Source organism: Lutzomyia longipalpis, chromosome 3 (assembly GCF_024334085.1).
Source record: "Lutzomyia longipalpis isolate SR_M1_2022 chromosome 3, ASM2433408v1".
In the NCBI taxonomy this organism is placed as follows: Eukaryota; Metazoa; Arthropoda; class Insecta; order Diptera; family Psychodidae; genus Lutzomyia; species Lutzomyia longipalpis.
In genome coordinates, this window is record NC_074709.1 from 17706313 (window position 1) to 17730075 (window position 23763).

A 23763-nucleotide genomic window follows, 5' to 3' on the forward strand; every position below is an offset into this window, starting at 1 on the left:
GGATTTTCATGATTTTTATGAATGAAATTGAGATTTCTAGAAAAAAAAAAGAAAGACAAACCTTGGTCCATAGATTTGCTTTTGATAATTTATTAGTGATAGAAGAATAATTTTTTTTGTTTGATAAATAACACTGGATTTTTTTTATCTAAAAATATTAATTTTATGATTTTATTTTTCACAAAGCGAAAGCACTTTTCCAACTTTTCCTATGGAACTCTCTTCTGTCTTTTCCTATTGTTTATTAAATTTAAACACCCCCTTTCTTTGGCTTCTGTTTTCAACCTGGAAAAAAGAGGGGAAGCATGGATTTAATTTGGGGCACATGATCAGGATGAATAAAGGGACAACTTACAGCATGTCTGCTTCCAAAAAGCATTTTGGCTTTGTCCTCCTCCTGCGGTGAAGCCCTCTCCCCGATTGAGGAGAGTGGCTTGTGTCGGTTAATTTGCAACTTCTGCTTTATGGCCTGCGACAGGATGACTTTGCGACTGTCCGTCTTCATGGCCAACAGCAAATCCAGCCACGTCCACGTGACATTGTGGTACTCAAGTGTCGGAATAACCAACGAGAAGTCCGTAATGTCCTCAAAGTTCTTCTCCTTGTTCCCTTTGTAGCTCACCCTGACTGGCACCTCGGGAATCTTGATGTAGATGAAGAGCTTATTCTTCTCGGCGCGTTCCTTCATCTTCTCCACATCATCCTTGACAATCTTCACGTAGAATTCGCTGTCTTTGTTGCTCTTCTTGCTCTTACTGTTTCGCTTTGATGAACGCAGCGATGTTGTACTTCCGGACGTTGTGCTTGCAGCATCATCAATATCATCGGCATCTGCTTCCGATGTATCCCTGTCCGGGAAGCAGAATTTCAGCATTGTGCTGTAGAATTTCTTCGTGATGGCTATTGTGATGGGTACGACATTGATCTCAAAATGTTCCTTCACGGAAATCCCCCCAACTGGCTGCTTCTCCCGACAAAACACCCTCAGCACCCTCTTGTGATCCACCGGCATCTCACGCTGAAGCTCCGTGGGGCAGAGGACTTCCTTGAAATTCTCCCGGGGAATCAAATTATTCATCCGGATGTATCCCAGCTCCAGGAGATGCTCAACGGAATCATCATTCTTGGACTTTTTCGTATACAAGAAATTACTCAGCACCAAATCAGCAATTCCAATCTGCCCATCGGCTTCCGTGAGCCTCCACTGGGCGTGCTTGAAGCAAATCTCATTGGCACGGACAATGGTGAGGGGTTTATCCTTCCGGATTGTTGCTAATTTATTCATTGCCGACAATTGCGTTTCCTTGTAGCATGAGATAATCATATCAAGTTCCTCACTCTTCACTGTGAGCTTCTCCTTGCACTCTTGAATCTGCGAATGAACTTCCTCATACTCCTTCCGGAGATCTTCACTGTCACGCTTCTCTGTTCTCGCCTTCCCAATTAGATGAATTTCCTTCTCGAAGAATCGCAGCTGAGACATGAGATTCCTCACTTGAGTTTGCAGATGCAGTATTGGACGCTTCTGATCTTCGCCACTTGACAGTTGGAGCTGGAAACGCATCCGTGCCAATTTCTCCGACGCCTCCTTCCTCTGTGGCTCCACAAAGAGCATGAGATTGTTCACAATGTCCAAAATCATGGCGTACTGCAGGGAATTCGTACACACATCCAGATCATGATGCATCAACGTGAAAGCATCAACAGGTTCATCCTGACGCTCCCACGGACTCATACTCTCTTCCGCCGGAAGCGGAGGAACTTCAATCAACGTTCCCGGATCGATACTCGTATCGCCGTAGCTGACGTAGAAGAACTCACACTTACACCTGGACACAATCCTCTGCAGCTGTATGGGATGAGCTCCCTCCAATCCCGGTGGCCCAGAAGCCCCAACTGTTTCCGACACAACCCCTCCAACACTCTGCCCACTGCCAACTAAATGTGGCAAATCCGGCAGTTCATTGATCACCGTGGCTTCCTTATCCTTCTCCTGAATATTATCCACTGTCAACCACATGATGTTCTCATCGAGCAACGAATCATTCTCACCAGCACTCACAGTGGCATAATACTGCATACATTCCAATGATCCCACCCAGGTTGTCTTCGAAACGAGACTCCTATTGCGCCAAACTGGCCTGTGGACACGCTGCAAGATCTCCGTCTTGGCAGCACTGAGAATAACATATCCAGATGTTTCACATCCTTTCAGCAAAACCTGCGAGTTCACCAGTGATATGAACCAATTGTAGTGCGTTACATCGGAGTCCTGACACGCCTGAAGTCCCTGCAGTTGTTGCTCCTTTGTCTGCGTCGACAGATCATCACTGTACACGTGAAACTTGTGATCAGCCTCAGCAATTAGTTGCTGAAGCATCGTGATGGCATGACTAGTTTGTTGGCCCTTGTTGAGACTACTCGTTGGAGTTCCCGCAGCAAGGATTGAACTCCCTGAAGGCGGTGTAACAGGTGCAATAGTTGAATCCGTTCGCCGTGTCTTCAGAGGCGTTGTCGTACTCCCATCCTTGCGGAAACCCTTCAAAACCTCCGTTGAGAGATTCTTCTTCAGCTTCTGCGATTTCATGAAGGAATCAAAGAGACAAAAAGCCACGTCTCTATTATTCTTCGTCCAAGCTCCTTTAAGATCATACACGACTAGCTTGTGCGTTGGACTATCTTTGTGTCGTTGCTCAGTGGCTTGACCCGTTGTAGCCAGCATTGCTTCCCTCCCGTATGACACCTTTGCAACGCTCAGAAAATAGAACTTGACTATTTTGGGATTCTCCGTGTTGACTAGACTTTCAGAGCTGACATCCACGCGCTCATTTAGAATACTTTTCAACCATATTTCTGTATCATTGAGCTCACAATTCATGTACATTGTGGCCCAGTCTGCACGAGGCCGGTGGATCAGACCATCATCAATCGGATAGAGCGTCAATGTGTGCTCAGAGCTGAAAGACACTCTTCCACCATTTAGTTCAAAACCTCTATTCAAGGCATGAGAAATCCAGTAGAGAACTTGAAATTTATGCAGACTCATCTGCAGATGGGCTTTCCTGTAGTGCCTGCTAAGCTGCTTCTTCCTCGGACGTATATTGTTAAAGACAGGTCCTCGTCTTGTTGGCCTCGTTACCCCAGACAGGATCAGCTTTAAGTTCTCAAACCATCTCAATGTTGATCCGTAAAGCACCAAATTCGGTATATCAATTTCAGGCTGCTGCCCTGGTACAGCTCTAGTTTCAAAAGATATCCAGATGTTCAAGTTTTGTGATCTGAACGCTCTGAATGAGTCATGAACCTGATTACTGGAGTACTCTGGCAGTTTATCCGGAGCACAGGGTATGACTGAGTGATGATCATTAGGATTAGCTAAGCAGATCCAGTGAAGCTTAAAGGTCAACTTCAAATTCGGAAAGTGAAGTAGTCTGCAGTCGTCGTAACGTGAAGCAGTTCGTACACTTACGTTCAGTTCCCCTTTAAACATCACCTTTGCATTTGTCCAGACAATTCCACAGTTGTTCCACGTAAGCTCCATCTCTTCCGTTGTATTGTACGGATCCAGTGAGGCGTGAAGAAGGACAGTGAACTGCCGAACAATCATTGTGAGCCTTCCATGCAGAAGTAGTCGCAGTTTATCCCAGAACGGTAGCAATGGACTAGGATCTCTCGATGGGGCTGATATTTTTTCAAAACCAAGATTGCACTGTGCCATTACGGGTTCCCAACAGGGTCCAAAAGCATAACTGCACTGCTCAAGTTCGCAGTCAAAGTCATGGTAGAACTTCAGAGCAGGCATTCCACGTTGTATTGTGTGCGTTCCAAAGGGTTCTCCAATCTCAATCTGAACATCCCGCTTAGCTCGACGTGGTGCCACCTGCTCAGCTCCACAGAGATGCCCAAAGAGACGCATTTGCTTGACAGCAAACATTGGTTGTGGGAAATCACGCAGCATGAATTTCCACTCAGAGCAACTCATGTTAACGGCTCTACACCAGAGCGTTATGAATTCCAATCCTTCCTCCGGCCAAGGGCTCTCACTGTCAATCTCCCGCATCATTCTGGTAACATTCTCCGTTCCGTGAATTGATGGATCTGCCATTGCCATGATCTCCAAGTCTGTCATAATCCAGGCTATAAGTCTAGTCCTTGGAGGACCTGCTTCGGCAATCTTTTTGGAGCGCTGAATGTAAATTTCGGAGCTCTTCTTCTCCAACATTGCTCGCATACTTTCAATGGTTCGTGCAGGCATTAGAGGCCTCTCCTGGCACATCTGAGCTATCTTCTGCTCCAGCAATTCCCTCCGTTCGATCCCTTCGTTGTATTCATCCACAAGTAAGACGTAGTTATCCCTGAGTTTGACTTCAAACGGATCATCACTCATCTCCAGAAGGAACTCCTTCACCTGAATAAGCATATCACATGGCAGTGGACTGCCCACTGTGAACGGCTTCTTCTTAATGTTGTGAATAACTTTGAGCCACTTGAAGAGGGAAACAAATTCATTCTGTATTGCATCTGAAAAGTCATAGTCATAGGGGAAGATTCCACTAAATCTACGTATCGATGTGACCCAGACTCTGTTCGATGGGAGGACAAAGTTCTCATAGTGAGTCCGTTCTTCCCGTAGCAAGTCGACTTCTGGCAGAAGGCGCATATTCACGTCTTTTAGCGTGAATATATGCTGCTCATCGAGATTGACAAAACCATTCTCCAGGGAGATTAGCCAACGATCTGTACGACTCAGATAGAGATTTTCCAGGAAGATCTGCATTGAGTGCTTCTTGGAGATCTTAATTCCCAACATTGAACTTCCTTCGGCGTAGAGATCAAAGATTAGTTTGAGTTTCTTCTCTTCATCCAGTGGCGGCTGCTTCTTCTCCGCTGGGACACTTTTGCGCAGGGATGTGTAGAAGTTCTTGATTTCCTGGCAGAGTGTGAAGATGTGCATGTGAAGGAGGGAATTCCAAATGACTTCTGTATTATTGGCAACGTGAACAGTGACCTGCGGGACACCTGGGATCTTTGATTGAGGCTGATACTCAACCCGGATTAACTTAACGGAGGAGAAAATGTCCGGAAAGTCACTCAGTGTGAGCGCAATGGTGGAAACTTCATTCTTAAAGGCCATCTGCAGGCCACAGAGCTTCAGAATTGTCATCTGGAGATTCCTGGTCAGGGAAACTTCGGTCAAATTGATGAGGACGCAAGCTTCGTAGGTGTTGAAGAAGAATAAATTAATATCCGTCACTTTGGCATTTACGAGGATACTCCCATTGTTCTCCCGAATCTTCCTGCCTCTGCTGCTCATGACAAGATCACTGCTGGGGATTTTATACTGTTCAATGCAGGAGAGTGTTTGAGAGATGAATTCCATGAGAAGGGGACTCCATTCGAGCCTCAACGTGTGAACGGATAAATCGAGTTTCGTTGCATTCCCATAGCTGCTGATCTTGATCAAACTCACCCCCATGTAGAAGGGGCTACCCTTTGTGTGGACTCGCTTCTTATTGAATTCCTTCCCAGTGTTGCCAAGGGACCACCACAGGGATTCCACCATGAGCTCCGTACTCCAATGGCGATTCTCCAGGAGAAGATTTGCCAATTTGTTCTCGTACACACAGCTCCGGATCTCTTCAAATTGCTCCAGGAGGAGTTTTGCGTGATTTATATTGATCGTGGCTGATTGTCCGCCACTCAATTTCCCCAAGCAGGTGACATTCCACAGCTCTGCACATCCCTTAATCACCACCATCTTCAGGAAAGCCTCAACCTTTGATTCCCTTCCACTTTCCACGACATCTGGTGCAGATTTGATCCTCAATGGCCCCGGATTGGCTTTCATTGCCTGCAGGAAGTTGCTGTTTAGCCATCCATAGATGTCCGGATGGTTGTAGATGACCTGGAATGTGGTAAGCTTGAGGTAGAGATTCACCGTATCATTCTCCAGCTTTGAATCCATCGTCAAGCGATCCACAAAGAGAATCTTCTCGTGATTCGTGTCAATCTCAAAGTTCTGCACATGAAGCCCCATGTAGAGTGTTGGCAGCTTGTACTCAGCCTGTGGGTTCTTCTTACTGAACTTCCCACTCACCGTGAAGGTCTGCAGTTGGGCAGAGAAGTCATTGGAGCTATTTTCACGCACCGATGAGATTGTTGTGTCCTCAATTTTCAGCGTGAAGCTCTTTGGAATGATAGGGGATATGCAATCGTACGCATTTTGCGCTTTCCGCAGCTGAGGAACGGATTTGGTGACTTCTTTGGGGGAGGAAGTCCTCCGGAGATCTCGCATGAAGTTGTAGAGACCATCGTGGAGATTTGTCTTTGTATTGCTGACTGTCAGCTGGAGATTTTCCACTGCAATGGGTCCTTGGGCTGCGAGGATCCCCTCCAGAGCTACACCAAAGTTAACTTCCGCCAAGTAGGGCTTACTCTGGGTCTCCAACGAAGGCTTCTTCGTGGGAAAGTGTCGGAGAATCTTCGCTTGAACATCACACAGGGATGCTGTGACAATGAGGGTCTTGGAGTTGTGTACGATACTCCCATCGAGATGGAGTTCACTGGCAATGGCATGGAGGAGCCATCCAGCGTCAAGGTCGTTGTTCATCAACACCAGTGAGATGTTGTACACGTGGACGGCCATAAATTGGGCAAAATTAATAATAGACGTCGGAACTTTCTTATTCCGGAAGTCCACGGGATCTGAATAGACGGCCGGAGATGTGAAGGCAGACTTGGAGACAATGTCCTTGTTAATACGAATGTCACGGATATTGATTGAGAGGAACTTTGACACCTCAGAATTGAAGAAACTACTCCTTATTCCAATTTCATCGATATGCTGGAAAATAAAACGAAAAAAAAATTAATAAAGTTTTTCTTGCAAAAGAAAAATCCTTGGAGGACTCACGACTGAAAATCCATTCTTGCAAACTTCCACATCCCTGAGGCTGAATGGGAAGCTAATACGTCCAAATCTGACCTTGATCTTGAACTTATGGATGAGGAACCATCCAAATAATTTGGGGAGGAGCCTGAAAATTGATGGGGGCACCCATTAGGTCATCAATGGAATTAGAAGGCAGAAAAAAAAGATTTTTCCAAGGGCTGTGAAAAAAAGCTCCCTACCATGTTATTCCACCGTAAATGATGGCACAAATAACGAGGAAACACACGACAGCACTCATTGTTTCTTTTCACATCATTTCCCACGCTCAATTTGTAGGATTTTCCCCGGAAAATCCTTAATTCTCAAGCATTATTTATTTATCACTCAAAGAAAATGAAACACAGCTGTTCCGCAAAACCCTTCAATGGCACACTGAGAATCAAATCAAATGCACGGCGAAATGTCACGGATTGTCAAATTTGATGACGCATCTGCAGAAAACCCAAAAAATTTTTATTGCTTACCTTTTTCGTGATTTTCGTGAATTTCCCTGAAGAATCTTCATTCCTCGCTGGTGGAGGATTTTGTACATAAATCAAGGATTCTGCACGCATCTGTGATTGTTTGGTAAAGTCAAGTGAAGTTAACGAGAAAGATGAGTTTCTTCGGGAAGATGTTTGGGAAGAAAGGGGAAGCAGCCCCAACAACGGGAGAGGCCATCCAGAAGCTGCGTGAGACAGAGAATATGCTGATAAAGAAGCAGGAATTCCTAGAATCAAAAATTGAGGCAGAGCTGGACATTGCAAGGAAGAATGGAACGAAAAATAAGAGAGGTGAGTGATTTCAGTGTGACCTTCAGCATGGCATTTCCGGATGTTTCCTTGGCTTTTCAGTGGCCATCCAGGCACTAAAGCGGAAGAAGAAGTACGAGAAGCAATTGCAGCAGATTGATGGGACACTGTCGACGATAGAAATGCAAAGGGAGGCACTTGAGAGTGCGAATACCAACACAGCGGTCCTCCAGACAATGAAGAATGCTGCAGATGCCCTCAAAGCTGCCCACAATCACATGTAAGGCCCATCCGGGAGTCCTTTTGGGGATGATTTTTACATTTCTAACTGCTCTTGGTTTCCTTTTTCAGGGATGTCGATCAAATTCACGACATGATGGATGATATTGCTGAGCAACAGAACATTGCCACTGAGATTTCAGACGCAATCTCAAATCCAGTACCATTTGGTGAGTACTCAATCACACAAAGATTAATCCACGAGCTAATGAATAATCAGTAAAGAACAAAAGCCAATAAATCGCTTCATCTTTCTGTAATTTGCAGGCCAGGACGTTGACGAGGATGAGCTGGAGAAGGAGCTTGAAGAGCTTGAACAGGAAGAACTTGACAAGGAGCTCCTGGGTGTTGGCCCAAGTGCAACAGAGCTACCAGAAGTGCCGTCCGATGAGATTAAGGAGAAGGCAAAGGAAAAGAAAAAAGGTAATTTCGCACATTTCCCACGAAAAAATATCTCAATTACAAATCTCAAACTATGACTCATGCCCTCAAAAACATGATTTCTCACCAGCCACGGCAGCTGATGCAGACGACAAAGACCTCAAAGAGCTCATGGCATGGGCAGAGTGAGCTCCTTCATCTCCCGCGCTTTCCACGCGATTCTTTTCTACCGTTACAAGAAGAAAAACAAAATTATCCAACAGCGCAAGATTTTTAATCGTGCTTAATTATTAATCAACACACACCCTGATGAATATTTACTTTGAATTAGGAAATAAATTAACTATATTTTAAATGAGAATTCATTTTTTTCGAGCAGAATAATTTGCTCCAGGATTTATTAAAAATCCGGGAGCTCCTAGGGCAGACATGGGCACATTGCAGAATGCTCGCAAAATGTTTTCTTTGCAAAATGTAAAAAACATTTGTAATTTTGTTGAAAAGTTTAAGGAAATCTAAATAAAAGCTATTTTTTGGCTTTAAAGGATTTTTTCTCTCTAATCCTTAAAAATTAAAATTTTATTTAAATCGATTAATTACAATATAGCTCTACTCAGAAACTCTTCAGCTAAAATCCAAGCGAGCTAGAGAAAGCAAAACATTAGCGCTAATTTGCCCGCAAGCGTGTGCAGTTTTTCCTGGGTTTTCCCTGTTTTTCAGCTGATTGCTTTTCTGGATTTCCTAAATTGCAAGGTAAGGAAACAAATTCAGTTGGAAAATTCAATTTTCTGCATGGAAAAATGTATATTTGAGCATAAATTGTTGTCATCACAAGTTTTGAGGTTAACTGTTTGGTAAACAAAGTTCCCGGAATGTCGCGCAAGGAAGCACTCTCGCAGTTTATCAATCAAATCCACGGACGTCCGGTGGTGGTGAAGCTTAACAGTGGCGTTGACTACAGAGGTGAGAGCTATTGGTATCCCACAAATGATGAGTTTTGGTCACAAATTTGGATCTTTCAGGTGTTCTGGCCTGCTTGGATGGGTACATGAACATTGCTCTGGATCAGACGGAGGAGTACGTCAATGGGCAGCTGAAGAATAAGTATGGCGATGCCTTTATACGCGGTAACAACGTCCTGTACATTTCCACGCAGAAGAGAAGAGTCTAAAAGGATTTAGTAAATGATCTCCAATTTGAAAGCCAAACTGTTTTTCTTTTTTCCTTGTCCTGGGGATTGTCTTCCTGTTGCTCATCAGCAGCATCCTGCACTAGTGGATCCCATCGAGGGGTGTGTAGCTTTTGTACTGATACAACTCAGAGCCACCGTAGCCATAGAGGAGCTTCCCGCGACCATTCTCATCGTAGTACGGATAGCGATACCGAGGCCTGCAATGGAAGAAGATATGTTGCAGTATTGTCTGGTGGCACAGAAATTGCATGCTTGCATTGTTATATCATCTCCGAAGCGCACAGAGAAATAATAACGCCCATTGAAAGTCTCACGGTGCAAGTGAAAATGAAAACATGCAGTTCCCAAGAAGTATGTGGAAGATTTCGTAACGGCGGATGATTACTTCGCGATCATGTCTCAATAGAGCCGCAATGTTCGCTACAGGGGGGCCCCAAAAGTCATCAGACTCTCTGTTTAACCTACTCAAGTATGAGGTTTTTACTTGAAAATATTTCTTTTGAATTTATTTTGCAAGGATTTGCTTCAATTTTGAATTATTTTGAGAAGTCTAGGAATGGAAGAAAATCCCTAAATAAAATTTAGGATTAAGAAATTTTCTCTGAAACAAAAATTGAGAATAAAATGAGGATAAAATTCTTATCAGATTTTTTTTTGAAAAGGACTTTATGCACAAAACTTTGGGAAAAGTAATAAGAATTAGAGTCAAATAAGAATCGTGAGTATCCAGGATATCCAATTTCTGTGAGATTAGCCTGGAAAATTTTTTAGATTTTCTAAAAAAAACGCACAATGACGTCATTAATGTGATTTATTGGCTCTTAACCCTTTCGCGTTTTTTGGGTCATACCTAGACCCAAAAATGAAACATTTTATTATCCCAATTTTTATGAATTCAATTGTTTTTCCGGTTTTTCCTATAGTTAGAAATACATTAGATTCACGCAGAAGAAGTCTAAAAAAACTCAAAAAGAAGAGCTTTGGGCTCGCCGGAAGCGTCGTAGATCAAGAGAAATTATGTCTAGAGAAATACAAAGATTTCTGCCGAAAGCTTGGGAAATCTTTGTGTTTCTCTAGACACAATTTCTCTTGATCTACAACGCTTCCGGCGAGCCCAAAGCTCTTCTTTTTGAATCATTCAACGTCGTTTACACCAATCATCGTCTAAAAAAACGTTTTGCCTGAAAAATGTCCTCTGAAATCGTTTATACAATAAAAATCGTGATAAAAGAGCGCATGTTTCAATGTTTTTTATGTTTCACGTTGGACGTGAAAGGGTCAAAATACATGAAGAAACATTTTTGCTGATGTTTCATGAGTAAATTTGGACATAATACTTTTGAAGCACTTCTAAAATTATTCAAAAATTGATGACAGCAGTGAATTCATTTAATTTTTCATCCATAAATGATTTATTTGTCGATCTCTTGATCTTTGATGAAACATTTGCGATAACGTTTCACCTTTATTTAATTTTTTTTTGTAAGAAAAACCTAAAAAATTTTGAAAGTCCGATGACTTTTGGGCCCCTCGCGCGCGTAATTTTCTTGTGCGAATGTGAAAGTATGACGTCGAAGGAACTAAATGCAAATGCATGCGGAATCTTTTCCTCGCCTTTCAAATTCCACGTGATCGAGGAAGGAAAATAAATATCCCTGATTTAAAAAAAATGCCCAGAAGCAGCAGCAAAAAAATCTCGTATATGAAATATTGTGAAAGTGAGTCACTCACCTTTCGAAATACTGAAAATTGGGGGCTTTTGGCTGGGCTGTGGCCTCAATGAAGCTCACCAGGTAGAGTCCAAAGAGAGCCTTGAGATCAAAAAAATTTGCAAATTTCACATTTAAAATTCCGTTTGAAGACAAAAAAAAAGATTTTTGAAGAAAAAAAAGTTTCTGATCAAACCATTAAGAGAATTCCCAAAATGTTGGCCATTCTTTGTGGTTCCTCAACCTCCACTCACAGCACACAGAGAGGAAAGACTCACTGAGAAATTCCACGTAACTCACGGAACGACTACCGAACACAGACTGAAGAAATTTTACCTACGTGCCAGCGACGAAAAGTGAAAGTTTTTTATTTCGGTGCTCACCATTCGCACCTCCCCCTCTCCAATGATTTTCAGATATTGATCCCGCGACAATTTTCTCACACAGCCAATTGATCAAGCCATCGATCGATCCATCAAACGATCGTCTCCAAAAATTTACTTTAGGAGGGAAAACCCTCAGAGATCTTGCATAATTTGCTAAACAAGAAGATTGCAAGAGTGGCGCATGGAGAGCCTCGAAAAAAAAAGATCAAATGCCTCAAACTTTCGTTTTCTTCGGCAAAATACGTGCGTTGTGGCCGAGATTTTAGTTAGCTTTTGGGGATCGTGCAGTTAACTCCAAAACTTGGGGTTCGATCGTGCGGAAGAGGCGCGTATTTTTGGTGCCGTGAAGGTGATCTTGTTGAAATATTTTTTCACCTCAAAGTGATATCTGTGTGGCATTGTTTCCCCTAAAAATCACACACTCTGCAAATTAGAGCTTGACGGCAGCCAAGAAATGATCTGCTGGAGAAAATACTTTTTCCTGGTAAGCACCGAATGATCTTCATTTTGGTTCATTTTGTACGATCGATGGGAAAATTTTTGCAGAAGAAAATTAAGTTAATTTGACTGCGATCGCTGAAGATCATTAAAAGTTTACCTATTAAAAGTAAAAGGAATATATAAATAGCAAAATAAATATTTGTTAAATGAACAGCTTTCACTATGAGCTGTAAAAAGGTAAAATAAACATTATGTCTCTGCGGTCTCTGCTCTCCCAGCCTGCATCATTTTTATGGGAGATTAGATAGATTTATCTTTCGGATTTTTATTGTTTTATTTCGCTTTTATTGTCCTTTTGGTATGTTAATGAAGTTAAGAAAAAGAAATTTATTTATTCATATGACCTATTCGTGATCTCTTATAAATCTAATCGAAAAGAGAAAATCTTTTAAAAAATCAAAACGTCGCTGAAATCTACACGAATTCTGATAAAATCCCTCTAGATATCCTTCCTGATGATCCTCAACCGGAGCGACGGTGCTTTTGTGCAGGAATTCATCAGAATCCTCATTCAGGACAATGTGGCTGGAGCTCCCATAATCCATCAGAATCAGGAATTTGAATTTGATCCCGATGTCAGCATGAAGCGTCGTCAACAATTCTACGAGGTGAGCAACCGCATTCACCTCGAGTTGTGTTCCGCGTCAGTGAAGATCCCACTTTCCCCACACATTGAGAAAATCACTTTTAACGCTTCTTTAATGTTCTTCCAGCTGCACGGCTACAAAGCAGACAAACTGATTGAACGTCTTGGGCTGGGGATTGATGGGAAGGCTGCTGAGCGACTGGTGCAGCAAAGATTTCGCGATCAGGGTCGGTTAGGTGGTGTAATCTACTTACACAGATACCCCCTCGTAACCGATAACTTCTTACACTAATTTCTTAACATTAACCTTTTCACAGATGATGCTAATCCAATTGCCAGTGATAACGAGCAAAACCACTACTAACTCTCTGGCTTTCTGGCACCCTGCTTCTCAATCAATTATGGCTTTATATATTCTCTTCTCAATGTGATGTACATAGGTAGTGTATATATCATCTTGCCTCGTAGTCAATAAAGGATGTACAAAGGATCTTATTTGAATTGTTCATTTTGAAAAAGTCCTAAAGAATTAAATTTCCTTTCATTTGAGCCTAATTTTTAAGAAAAATTGCTAATCTAGAAGGGAAAATACTAAAATTTGCTGAAAACAAAATTAAAAATGGCGACAAGTTTAAAGGACGCCCAGGAAAATTTTAAATATTCAGTTAATTTAACGGAATTGTGACCAAAATGTTCCTTGAATTGAATTTAAGACGAATATAATATAGCTCCTGCGCAAAATCCTGGCAAATGACGGATTCCTGGGGCAGGTGGTTGCTCACACCAACACTACCCTTTGGGCAACACTAAAAGTCCTGTCATTCGGCTAATTTGCACGCTCTGCGACACTCTGCGGCTCTTGGAATGCCAATCAAAGTGCTTGCCAATCATTTAAATATTTCCTCAACTTTTTTACGTAATCCCAACTTTTCCTGGAGGAAAAAATGAGTTGACCCAGACCGCTGGGAGCACCGGAAATTACCCCCAGTTATACCCACTTGGAGGATTTTTTTCTGTGAGAATTTGTGTGAAATTTTGTGGAAATGAAGTGAGATTTTTTTCGTGGCTGAAAAATGTTTCTTCAGAGATTTGTGAATTCTGCACGAAAGTGCTTAGCAAGGAAACGCTATCTTGCCTTTTTGGTGCTTCTAATCTCATCAACCGTCTTTTACTGTACCATCTTCCATCTCAACGTTATTTGCTTCCGAGGGAATCTCGAGAAGAAGATTTCGACCATTGTGAGTAAAAAAAACTTTTTTTTTATCCTTCCTGCTTTGGTCAGTAAAATTAATTTTTATTTTTTTTTCAGTGCGATAAATTCAATAGGAATGAATTTAGTGGATCACTCTGCAATGAAATCTGCTCGCATAGGAGTACTTTTCACTGCCCTGAGAATGCTTCAAAGAATAGAAAATTTGCCTTTGTAATTGGGAATGAGGGTACGAAGAAGATAACGGTCAAGGAAGCCCCAGATAGTGTGGATCCCCTAAAGTGGCTGGACCGCGATGGGCATCAACGCTTTCCGTCCGAAGTGGAATTTATCCGTATGGTCAATCGGACTGTCTTCTTCAAGTACAACGCCTCACTGACGTTGCCCGAACTGAGGGAATTCCTCAATCTGAGGATTCACTTTGGTGACACAGAGATCTTCCATCGCTTCATGGATGATGCCTGGAGGTTGGTGAACGACAATGACTACATGGTAGCTAAGATTTGGGATGGGAGGGAGCTCTTCCCCAAGATCTATGGCTCATGTGGACCCTTTTTCGGTGAGGAGTACATCTCCGCATTTGAGGGATCCAATCATCTTGAAATTATGAGGTAATCTACTCAGAAATACATTTTACAATGAATTTTAACATATACTACCTTTTAATTTTTTTCAATTCATAAAATAAATTAATTTTAGATGATTTTGATTTTAAAATTAGGTGTAGAATATGTTTAAACCCTTTCGAGTTTTTTGAGTCATACGTTGACCCAAACGTGAAATATTTTATTTTTCCAATTATTTATGAATTTAATTGTTTTTCCAAGTTACAAATGCATCAAATTCACGCAAAAGAGGCTAACGAAGACGTTCTGACTGAGAAAAGTCCTTTAAAAGCATCTGTACAATAATTATCGTGATAAAAAGAGCTCATGTTTCACGTGGACGCGAAAGGGTTAAACTGCCGATAAAATGCCGACAGTTGTCGAGAAAATTACGATATTAGTCTAGAAAAACTAAGAAATGTTTTAAAAAGTTCGTTTATTATGGAACGATCGAAACAATTTATTTAAATTAACCTTTGAGTTATATTTTCTATAATTTTCGACATTTTGTTAGATTTTTTAATATTTTATTGGATTCCGGTTCTTCAAAATTGTTTAAAGATTTTTTTTTATCAAAAAAAAAAAAGGAAGTTAGAAAAATTTTTAGAACAATTTTTCGACACATTAACTCTTAAAATTAATTCTTTCAAATAAACAAAGAATGAAAATTCTTTATAAATATTTTTCCCTCATTTCAGTGCCACAGATTGGAAACATCGCATACAGAAAGCCGTCTTAATTCTCGACTTTGTCGAGGAGCTAGATAGTAATTTCATAACACTGTGTGATATAAAATTAACCAATTTCGGCATATCAGACAATAGATTGAAGTACATGAACTTGGAGCATGTCTTCGCAGCCCCATTCATGGATCGCTACCTTTCGGACGCTAAGACGTGCTGGAAGGATGTGCAATGTAGCTTTAAGGCTTGCCGCAGCAAGTGTAGCAAAAACATTGAAAAATGCACAAATAGACAAATGAACAATAATCTGCAAATTGCTTGTGATAAAGTAAGCTCTCAATTTGCTTCTTCAAGCCACTTGGGCAGAAGACTGATTAAGATTATTTCCTTAGATTTTTAGAGGATCCACCTACTCACCTGGACTTCTGGTTACATCGCGTTCCACAAAGATTCTGCTCAATTTGCTGGACCAATGCGCTGATCCGCAGAATAATATTGAAGCTGACCCCTACAGACCACTAGGACCTTCGAAGGAGATTCGAAATGCCATTTATATGGAGCTAACGAACATTTACGATAGCCTTACCTTCATAAATTGATATATCCCAGGGAAAATGGGGCAATTTTGGGGCAAATATTGGGTGTAGTAATGGAAATTAGTGAAAAATCTGCAATGCAGAGAAAAGGTGATGTGATCGACGGTAAATTATTTTATTCAAAAAATTAAGAAGACGGATTGTGAAGAAGACGGTTAATGTTAATTGACTTGAAGCCCTGAAGAAGGACTTATACAGTCCGAAAGGTCTAAAAGTTTATTTGGGGGAACACTGTGAAATTGCAGATAAAATGCCGATATGATGTAGAGAAATTATCGAAAAAATGCTTAGAATTAATCTGTTTTGTTTATTTCGTATTATTCTTTTATAAATATTTCAAAACATAAGTTAAATTGTTTAAAACCTGATCGATTAAAACCCGTATCAGCATTTTTGAGATGTTATCCGAAATCTTCATTATTTGCTCGACATTTTCTCACAGTAAAATTAAGACCAAAACACAAGACCCACATTTGTCCCACAATTGCCCCACATTCCTTTTTCTGGAATACAAAACTTCCACATTTGAGGAGATTCCCTTTTTAGAATATTCAATGCAAATATTCCCTGTAATCCTGCACATTTTTAAGCCCAAAAACCATTTTGCCGCCTTTTCAGACTGATTTAGAAGGACTCCCGTCGACTTCCGGACTTGAATCCCGAATGCCTCTTCGATGAATCAAAGATTTTTCATATAGACAAAGTTATATTGCTTAAAAAATAAACGAACCTTTACATTCCTCTTAAAAACTAACAAAAAAAAATCTTTTAAAATAAAATTTACTCTTAAGATGACGCTAAGATGATGACGTTGCGATTCCTTTCGGTTCGGGCATCCTTATTTGGCCAGCAGGATGTCCAGATTGTTCGTAAATGCTCAATGGAATCCTCTTCAATTGATTTTCCGTAGAGAGTTATTTTTTCCGGGTGCTGCTCCTCCACATGAGGCGGAAGTTCTTCAAGAAGATGAATGTTGCAGAGAATTTTCTCGCATCCAAGAAAGCTCACATGCTTCACGGAGATACTTGTGGTTAGAAGATACTTTAGCGCTAGGATGGTCAGGGGATTCTGTGCCAAGTCAATCACATGCATTTCCTTTCCGGTGAGAGCTTTGAGGATGTTCCAGAATTCCCCATCCGTTATGTGGCAGTTCTGTAAATGGAGCTCTGTGAGGTACCTCGGGGAGCCAGATTGGAGAAAATTGCTGAGAAACTTCCCCATTCCTGGTGTTTGAATGCAAAACGCCATCTTCAGGCACTCAATCTTTGTCACGTCGAGTGATCGCCAAACTGTGCGCAGCTCATCACTGTCGCGGAAGCAATTGAAGCTCAAATCGAGACTTTCGAGGCGCTCAAAGGCAAAATTGAAGTCTCCCAGCTCCGTAAGATCACACGCGGCGAGTTGAAGGCGACGCAGTTTAGGGAGACGCTCGCAAATGTCCGCCAAGTACTTCCTGCTCCCATTCCCGAGAGGATTGTGGCTCAGTGAGAGATCCGTGAGTTCTGGCAGCAGCACCTCTCGGGATTCCTGCAGAACATTCGCAAGACGCAGCAATCCATTCTCAGTGAGGAAGTTGCTGCTCAAATTCAGAGCCGTGAGGTGTTTGAGTGATTGCAGGGATTGACAGAAGTAAACCAGGCCTTCGTCTTCAATCACATTGTTGGAGAGATCTATCGCTGAGAGGTTCACATGGTGCTGGATGGCTTTGAAAAGGGGACGAGTTTCCTTTGGCGGGAGATCCAAGTCGGCCAAGTTGAGTTCATTGGAACTCTCAGCTACTTCCAGAGCTCTGAGAACTCGGACGTTCTCCACTGGGAATTTATTTTAAAAATAAAATCAAGAACTTGCTAATGAAAGGTTTTTCCGTACTCACCATGCTCAATCTGCTTGATGACATCCCTGTAGCTCTCAGCCAGTGAGAGGACATTCCATTTGCTGATGAGGGAATGAACGAGATTCTGATCGTTGTCAATTACAAGCGATATGGGATCTTGATCATCAAATACTGCCCCATCCGTTGTGGTCAGCAGCATATCCGGAAGACGTCCATTGAGACTGAAAAGAAATAAATCAGAGTTCAAGAAATCTCCCAAAGATTCCATCCAGGATTGCGCCTTACTTGTAGTATCTCTTGGAAGCTCGTTCTGCCAGCCATTTAATCTGCAAACTGGACACTTCTGCTGCATTCACAGGTACCACAATCAGTTGATCATCAACTTTGACCTTCAGGGAGATCATATTGTGCACAATTACAGGTACACCGGATGATCTTCCCGTGGAGGACTTTGAGGATTTCGTTGGTGATGTATTGAGGGGGAAGTCCACATCAAAATCCTCCTCTATTGCTTGTCTTGAGAATCCCGCTTCAAGAAGTGAAGATTGAGTGATTTTCTTCTGGATCTTTGAACTGTCGCTGCTGGGTCTGCGTTCATTCAGGAAGGGTGTGTTCAGAATAGGTTCAATCTCATCCTCAATTTCCATGACATTTTCTCCTGGAAGCTCCTCTGAATCCTCCTCAATTGATTTGGTTTTCCTGGTTTTGCTGGCTTTGGTGCCATTTGAAGGCGCCGAATGACCTTCTCTGAGGAATTTTCTGCGCTTTTTATTGGGCAGAAGATCATCCTCAAGCCAATCCTCCTCCCCAACTTCATCCCCCTTAAGGTATGCTGATCTCTTCTTTGAGAACAACGCACCATTCTTTGGCTCCTCAGCCACGGGCTTCTTTCTCAGATTGTCAATGACACTCTTGTAGAGCAGGGAAGATCCTTCTGAATGTCTCGAAGATCTTGCCATCACAGGCGGCGGTGACAGAGATTCCTTATTGTCCGGAAGCTCACTCTCCCTGGAATCTTCATCAAGGAGAGCTTCCGTAGCGCGGAAGGTGGATGTAGAAGCAGCCTTGGGATTCATTCCAGCCTTCTCCATTAGCTTACTAAGCCTCTGGGCGATTGTCTCATAAAACACAACATCCGTTTCATTGAGCCTCACAGTTTCCCGCCAGATTTTCAGCGTGTCCAGCGGGGTTTCCCCGAAATCAGTCTTCACCGTTGCATTGGCACCCTTGTCCAGGAGTAATTCCACAATGGCCAGGTGCCCATTGGAACAGGCATCGTGCATTGGGGTGATACCATCGCAGGAAGTTCCTCCGCGATCATTTATTGTCGCTGTGCTCTTCTCCAGGAGCATGTCCACGATGTCTCTGTGCCCGTGGATGCAAGCTTCGTGCAAGGGAAGCCATCCAGCGTTGTCACGAACATTAACCGGATGCCCCTGATCGAGAAGTCTCCGTGTCAGCGTCGCATTCCCCGAGATACAAGCCTGATGAAGCTGTGTCTCACCTTTGTTGTTTCTCTTCACTACATTGGGGGTTCTTTTCCTCCTCACGGGACGCTTTTGTTCAGCAGCAGCTGCAGGAATTGCAGCTTCTTCTTCACTTCCTGAATCCGAGAGATCATCGAGGCAGATATCATCACCAATATCAGGAGTATTGGAATCCTCACCGGCTATTTCTTCCTCCTCAGCAATCACCACAGCCAAATCCATCCCAGCCAGCTGTGCTTCCTTCTCCAGAATCTCAGCTAGAGACTCCATTCCGTGCTTCCGCTGCAGCATCATCAACTTCTCCATAGCCAAGGCTTCGGATTGTTTATTCTTGGCTTTCTGAGCTTCCTTCCGGGCTCTCTGGAAAATTTTCTCCACTTCCCAGAAACTCATTTCAGCCAAATCCGAGAGCTCGGCGATGTTCATGAGCGTCAGGAAGGCTTCCTTGGGAACATTGCTGCACAGCTCGTACTCCTTCCATGCATACTTGAGGGCTTCCGTGTATTGATGATTATCCCGGTAAGTCTGATAGAGGCTCACGTAGATGGGAATTAAGTCCTTCCCACTCTCCCCGCAAAGTTCAGCTGTTTCGAGCATTTTCTTGTAGTAACTCAGAGCTTTCTCGTAGTTTTCCAGACGACACGATCCATCCCCCATCTTCTCATAGAGCACCTTCTTTCGTCGATAATCCGTGGTGTTGGCTGTAATCAGGGAGTCCTCTGTGTAGCACAGGGCTGCCACAATCTTCAGCTTCTGCTCAATAACTTCCCTGTCTGCTTCATTTGGGGATCTCAGCTTGTACGCCCTGTGGAGGGTTTGTTTGGTACTCTGATAGTCTCCAGCCTTAATGAGCACCTCACTCTTCATAAGGAGTGTCTCACAGATCTTGGCTGTTCGTGCTTCCAGCCTCTGTGCCACGTCCAGAGCCAAATTCAAGTACCTCAGAGAGTTCCCAATGTCCTTCTTTTTCGCCTCGTACAGCATTCCCGTGGACATGTAGCACTGATGGAGGAGTTCGTAGAGATCATGAGATTTGCAGATTGCTATCGCTTTGGTCATGTACTCAAGGCTCTTCTCAATCTCCTCGTTGCAGTTCTCTCGTGTTACGCTGAGATTCAGGTACAGCCTCGCCATCATATCCTGCAGCTCGATGTTGCTGATCTTCCCACAGAGTTCCCGGCAGATGGATAAACTCTTCAAGAAGGCTTTCTCAGCTTCCTTCAGGGCTTTTGCTCTCACTTCTGCGCTCTCTTTCTCAGTGAGATTCTGCCCCTTGAGAAGATAAGCTCGTCCAATTGTTGCATAGGCTCTCTGCAGCTCAATGCTGTCCTTTTCCTCTTGGGCAATCTTTAAGTACTGCCCCGTGTGCTTCAGGGATTTATTAATGTCACCCAAGAGTATCAGCATCTCCCCAATCATCCTGTGCGCAATCCCATACTTCATACGACAACCCGTAATGCTCTTCCATTGCTCAGCTTCTTCCTGGTACGCCTCCAGTGCCTTGTCATAGAGTCCAGATGCGTGATAGAAGTCTCCCAGGCTGTGGCAACAAGTGGCAATTTGCTGGACATTCCCTTCCTGAACGGCTTTCCGCTTCTTGGTCAAAAGTTCTGTGGGAAATAATCTTTCTCATTACTTTTCTTTTAATTCATTTATTCTACTTACTTTTCTCCATGCTATGAATTAAATTTGAACTAGTTTTTCCTTTACAATTTTCACAATTTCACAAAATCACAAAAGACATGAAAAAATGCTTTCCGGAATTGGCGGGAAAAAAAGGTAAACAACCTAACCTCTTCGTTAGCTGTCATTCCTCATGTCACTCCTTTCACAAATTTTACAATTTTACATCATCCAAGAATTTTTTTATTCTAAAAATTAGTAAATAACTTGAGTTTTCTGCACTCATTTTTTGGGAAATTCCTCTCTAGGGAAGAAGAAACTTTCCAGTTACCATTTGAAGGAAAAATCTCACGTAAAAGGTAAAAAATTTCGTGATAACGCCCTAAAAATATTTTCTTTTGCCAACAAGACAGAAAATATTTTCAAGATTTTTCCCTAATTTAACAAATTTATCCTTTTTCTAGTCAGCAAAATGGATAAAAATCCAGAGGTAGATACATAGAAGTAGCCAATAACAATGATATTTCTCTGCTAACATAATTCCTTGCTTTTCTGCACTCTGTGATTCTTTTTACCTTTCCGGAATAAATTCTAACCACATTTTGCTTCTCCCAGGTTCCGGAGCAGAAGAAGAAGAGAAGAAGGTCCAGGAGGAACAAACAGAAGACAGCTGTAAAGGAAGAAAAATCCCAAGAAGCTACCCCAGCAGTTGTAGAGCCAATTCCGGAAGCATCAGCGCCAGTGGAGCCAGAGATGGAGAAGGAAAAGACAAGGGAAGAGATTATGCAGGAAAGGAAAGCCAAGAAGTTGGAAAAGAAATCAAAGAATCAACCGAAGGAAGCAACAGCTGTGAAAGTTGAAGGAAAACCCGAAGAGAAAAAGGAAAGCCCGGTAAAAGCAGCAAAGGTGGAACCAGCAGCCAGGACGACCTCTCCAGTTAAGAAACCCGCAGAAGTAAAACCAATTCCGGATAAGAAGGAAGAAGGAAATGATCAGAAAGCTTCCAGGGAAGAAATTCTTGCTCAGCGTGAAGCAAAAAAATTGGCAAAGCAGAGTGCCAAGCAGAAAGCACCCCAAGCTAAGACTGAACCTCAAAGCGAATCCACCAAAGTGTTGGGGAATGTTGAAAAATCCAACACAGATACGGATTTAGCGGAAAAAATGGAGACTCTCACCATAAGTGATGCTCCCAAGGCGAAAACCACGACAAAGGCTGAAAGGAGAGCCATTCAGGAAGCACAGAGGGCCGCCAAGGAGCAGAAGATGAAGGAAAAGTCTGCAAAGGATAAGCCTGTACCGGCCAAACCTGCCCCAAAAACGAATGCAGTTAAAGTTTCTCCCACTGCGAGGAAAGTCGTGAGAACGGAAGGTGCTCATTCAGGGCAGAAGCACAGGGTGAAGCTCTTCAATCACCTCTATCGCGATTACTTTATGCATCCTCCAAAGGTGAGTGGGGATTATGAGATTCACGAAGCCATCCGGACGCTGGGGGCGCAGTTCTCGAAAATGGAGATAACAGGAGCCAATGCGAGGTGCTACGCCCTTCTCACCATCATGAAGGTTGTGATTAAGAAGTTCCGGACGCCGCCAGAGAAGGAATTCTCGCGTTGCCTGGAGACGTACGTGGGGCACATTATGGAGTACTTGGAGCAGTGCCGCCCAATGGCTGTCTCCATGGTGAATGCCATGAAGTACCTCAAGTGGCAAATTACGCAACTTCCCACGGATATTGTGCATGTACCCGATCCAGATAGTGAGGAAGAAGATGATCCTCACATCGAGGTAGGATTTCTTATCTAATTCAGCCAGTTTGGGGTTTAAATAATTTGATTCTTTTGCAGTTGAAAATGATTCTTTTTGACATCATCGACACCTATATCAAAGATCAGCTGGACAAGGCTGATTTGGCCATCACTTGGGCTGTTCAGGAGAAAATTGCCGATGGGGATGTGATTCTTACCTTTGGAGGGTGAGTTTCGAGCAAAAGAAAAGCAAAAAGATCATTCTTTTTTAATTAAAAAAATAAATAATTTTCAGATCATCCCTGGTGAAGCAAATCCTGAAGGAAGCTCACAATCGCAGTAAGAAATTCCGCGTAATTGTGGCCGATGCAGCCCCCTTGCACGAGGGTAGAGACATGACGAGGAAGCTCATAGATCTGGGCATTGACTGCACGTGTGTCCTCATCACAGCAGTAACTTTCATCATGCAGGACGTGACGAAGGTTCTTCTCGGTGCCAATTCCCTCCTGGCCAATGGCTATGTTATGTCTCGCGCAGGAACAGCCCAAATTGCTCTCGTGGCTAAATCTCACAACGTCCCCGTTCTCGTGTGCTGCGAGACGCACAAATTCAGCGAACGCGTGCAAACGGATGCCTTCGTGTACAATGAGATTGGGTCGCCGGACGACCTTGTGCCGCGTGAATTTGTCAAGAACAGCTTGCAGAATTGGCGGGCAAATCCCTACCTTACGCCTCTGCATCTCTACTACGACATTACACCTCCGGAACTCGTCACGGCGGTCATTACGGAGATCGCAATCCTCCCCTGCACCAGCGTTCCCGTCATTTTGAGGATTAAACCAACGGAAATTGGCTACTAGGAGCACCTTCTGGACAAGGTAGGAGTTCAATCAAAATTTTTACTTGAAGCCGTGTTTGAGAAAAATGTATTCAATTTTTTTATTTGTTTCTGTGTAAAAGAGATCTAATAAATGTGGAAGAAAATATATTTTTTTTATCTCAAAATTCTGCGTTTGTTCACATCGAAAAAATTGATGATTTTTTTATTCCAAAACTATCTTTTGGTCAGAAAATTTAATATTTTTGTCAACAAAACAAAATTAAATTGACCAGAAAACTATTAAATTTTCAATCGTTTAAGCCGGAATTAACACTGCAGAATAATGAATATTGGTCTCAGGAAACTAGGCGGATTATCGAAATTATTCAAGTTTCTTGATTTTATTCAAATTCTAGGGAATATTTTACCAAAATCTAGTTCTAAAT

General features: G+C 42.6%; 8 protein-coding genes across 9 annotated transcripts; 5 read left to right on the forward strand and 3 right to left on the reverse strand.

Annotated features, from left to right (window-relative positions):
• Positions 1-74: 74 nt before the first annotated feature.
• Positions 75-7318, reverse strand: LOC129792357 (protein hobbit). Its single transcript, XM_055831318.1, has 4 exons — positions 7132-7318; positions 6914-7037; positions 356-6844; positions 75-285 (listed from the first exon to the last, which is right to left on the reverse strand). Exons 1-4 carry the CDS (start codon positions 7188-7190, stop codon positions 235-237), a joined length of 6723 nt encoding a protein of 2240 aa, XP_055687293.1. The 5' UTR covers positions 7191-7318; the 3' UTR covers positions 75-234.
• A 36-nt stretch (positions 7319-7354) lies between these two features.
• On the forward strand, positions 7355-8887 carry LOC129792452 (charged multivesicular body protein 4c). The gene is made up of 5 exons (XM_055831517.1): positions 7355-7725; positions 7786-7963; positions 8035-8132; positions 8230-8385; positions 8474-8887. Exons 1-5 carry the CDS (start codon positions 7548-7550, stop codon positions 8530-8532), a joined length of 669 nt encoding a protein of 222 aa, XP_055687492.1. The 5' UTR covers positions 7355-7547; the 3' UTR covers positions 8533-8887.
• A 240-nt stretch (positions 8888-9127) lies between these two features.
• LOC129792475 (uncharacterized) lies at positions 9128-11567 on the reverse strand. The gene is made up of 3 exons (XM_055831546.1): positions 11441-11567; positions 11267-11346; positions 9128-9732 (listed from the first exon to the last, which is right to left on the reverse strand). Exons 1-3 carry the CDS (start codon positions 11468-11470, stop codon positions 9615-9617), a joined length of 228 nt encoding a protein of 75 aa, XP_055687521.1. The 5' UTR covers positions 11471-11567; the 3' UTR covers positions 9128-9614.
• On the forward strand, positions 9214-9551 carry LOC129792473 (U6 snRNA-associated Sm-like protein LSm6). Its single transcript, XM_055831545.1, has 2 exons — positions 9214-9306; positions 9366-9551. The coding sequence occupies exons 1-2, from the start codon at positions 9216-9218 to the stop codon at positions 9512-9514; spliced, it is 240 nt and encodes a 79-aa protein (XP_055687520.1). The 5' UTR covers positions 9214-9215; the 3' UTR covers positions 9515-9551.
• A 328-nt stretch (positions 11568-11895) lies between the features above and the next one.
• Positions 11896-13207, forward strand: LOC129792472 (uncharacterized). The gene is made up of 4 exons (XM_055831544.1): positions 11896-12114; positions 12575-12739; positions 12845-12944; positions 13035-13207. The coding sequence occupies exons 1-4, from the start codon at positions 12085-12087 to the stop codon at positions 13079-13081; spliced, it is 342 nt and encodes a 113-aa protein (XP_055687519.1). The 5' UTR covers positions 11896-12084; the 3' UTR covers positions 13082-13207.
• A 344-nt stretch (positions 13208-13551) lies between these two features.
• On the forward strand, positions 13552-16422 carry LOC129792429 (divergent protein kinase domain 1C). The gene is made up of 4 exons (XM_055831490.1): positions 13552-13955; positions 14027-14538; positions 15231-15543; positions 15608-16422. Exons 1-4 carry the CDS (start codon positions 13791-13793, stop codon positions 15812-15814), a joined length of 1197 nt encoding a protein of 398 aa, XP_055687465.1. The 5' UTR covers positions 13552-13790; the 3' UTR covers positions 15815-16422.
• Positions 16423-16497: 75 nt separating this feature from the next.
• On the reverse strand, positions 16498-20919 carry LOC129792363 (tonsoku-like protein). Its single transcript, XM_055831337.1, has 4 exons — positions 20798-20919; positions 17931-20742; positions 17685-17866; positions 16498-17622 (listed from the first exon to the last, which is right to left on the reverse strand). Exons 1-4 carry the CDS (start codon positions 20805-20807, stop codon positions 16598-16600), a joined length of 4029 nt encoding a protein of 1342 aa, XP_055687312.1. The 5' UTR covers positions 20808-20919; the 3' UTR covers positions 16498-16597.
• A 24-nt stretch (positions 20920-20943) lies between these two features.
• On the forward strand, positions 20944-23481 carry LOC129792390 (translation initiation factor eIF-2B subunit delta). Of its 2 annotated transcripts, XM_055831397.1 has the most exons (5): positions 20944-21114; positions 21220-21245; positions 21371-22537; positions 22597-22724; positions 22793-23481. In XM_055831397.1, the coding sequence occupies exons 2-5, from the start codon at positions 21228-21230 to the stop codon at positions 23355-23357; spliced, it is 1878 nt and encodes a 625-aa protein (XP_055687372.1). In that variant the 5' UTR covers positions 20944-21114; positions 21220-21227; the 3' UTR covers positions 23358-23481. The 2 variants fall into 2 exon arrangements, with proteins under 2 accessions (XP_055687372.1, XP_055687373.1); XM_055831398.1 differs by lacking the exon at positions 21220-21245 and having other exon boundaries at positions 20961-21114.
• Positions 23482-23763: the final 282 nt, after the last annotated feature.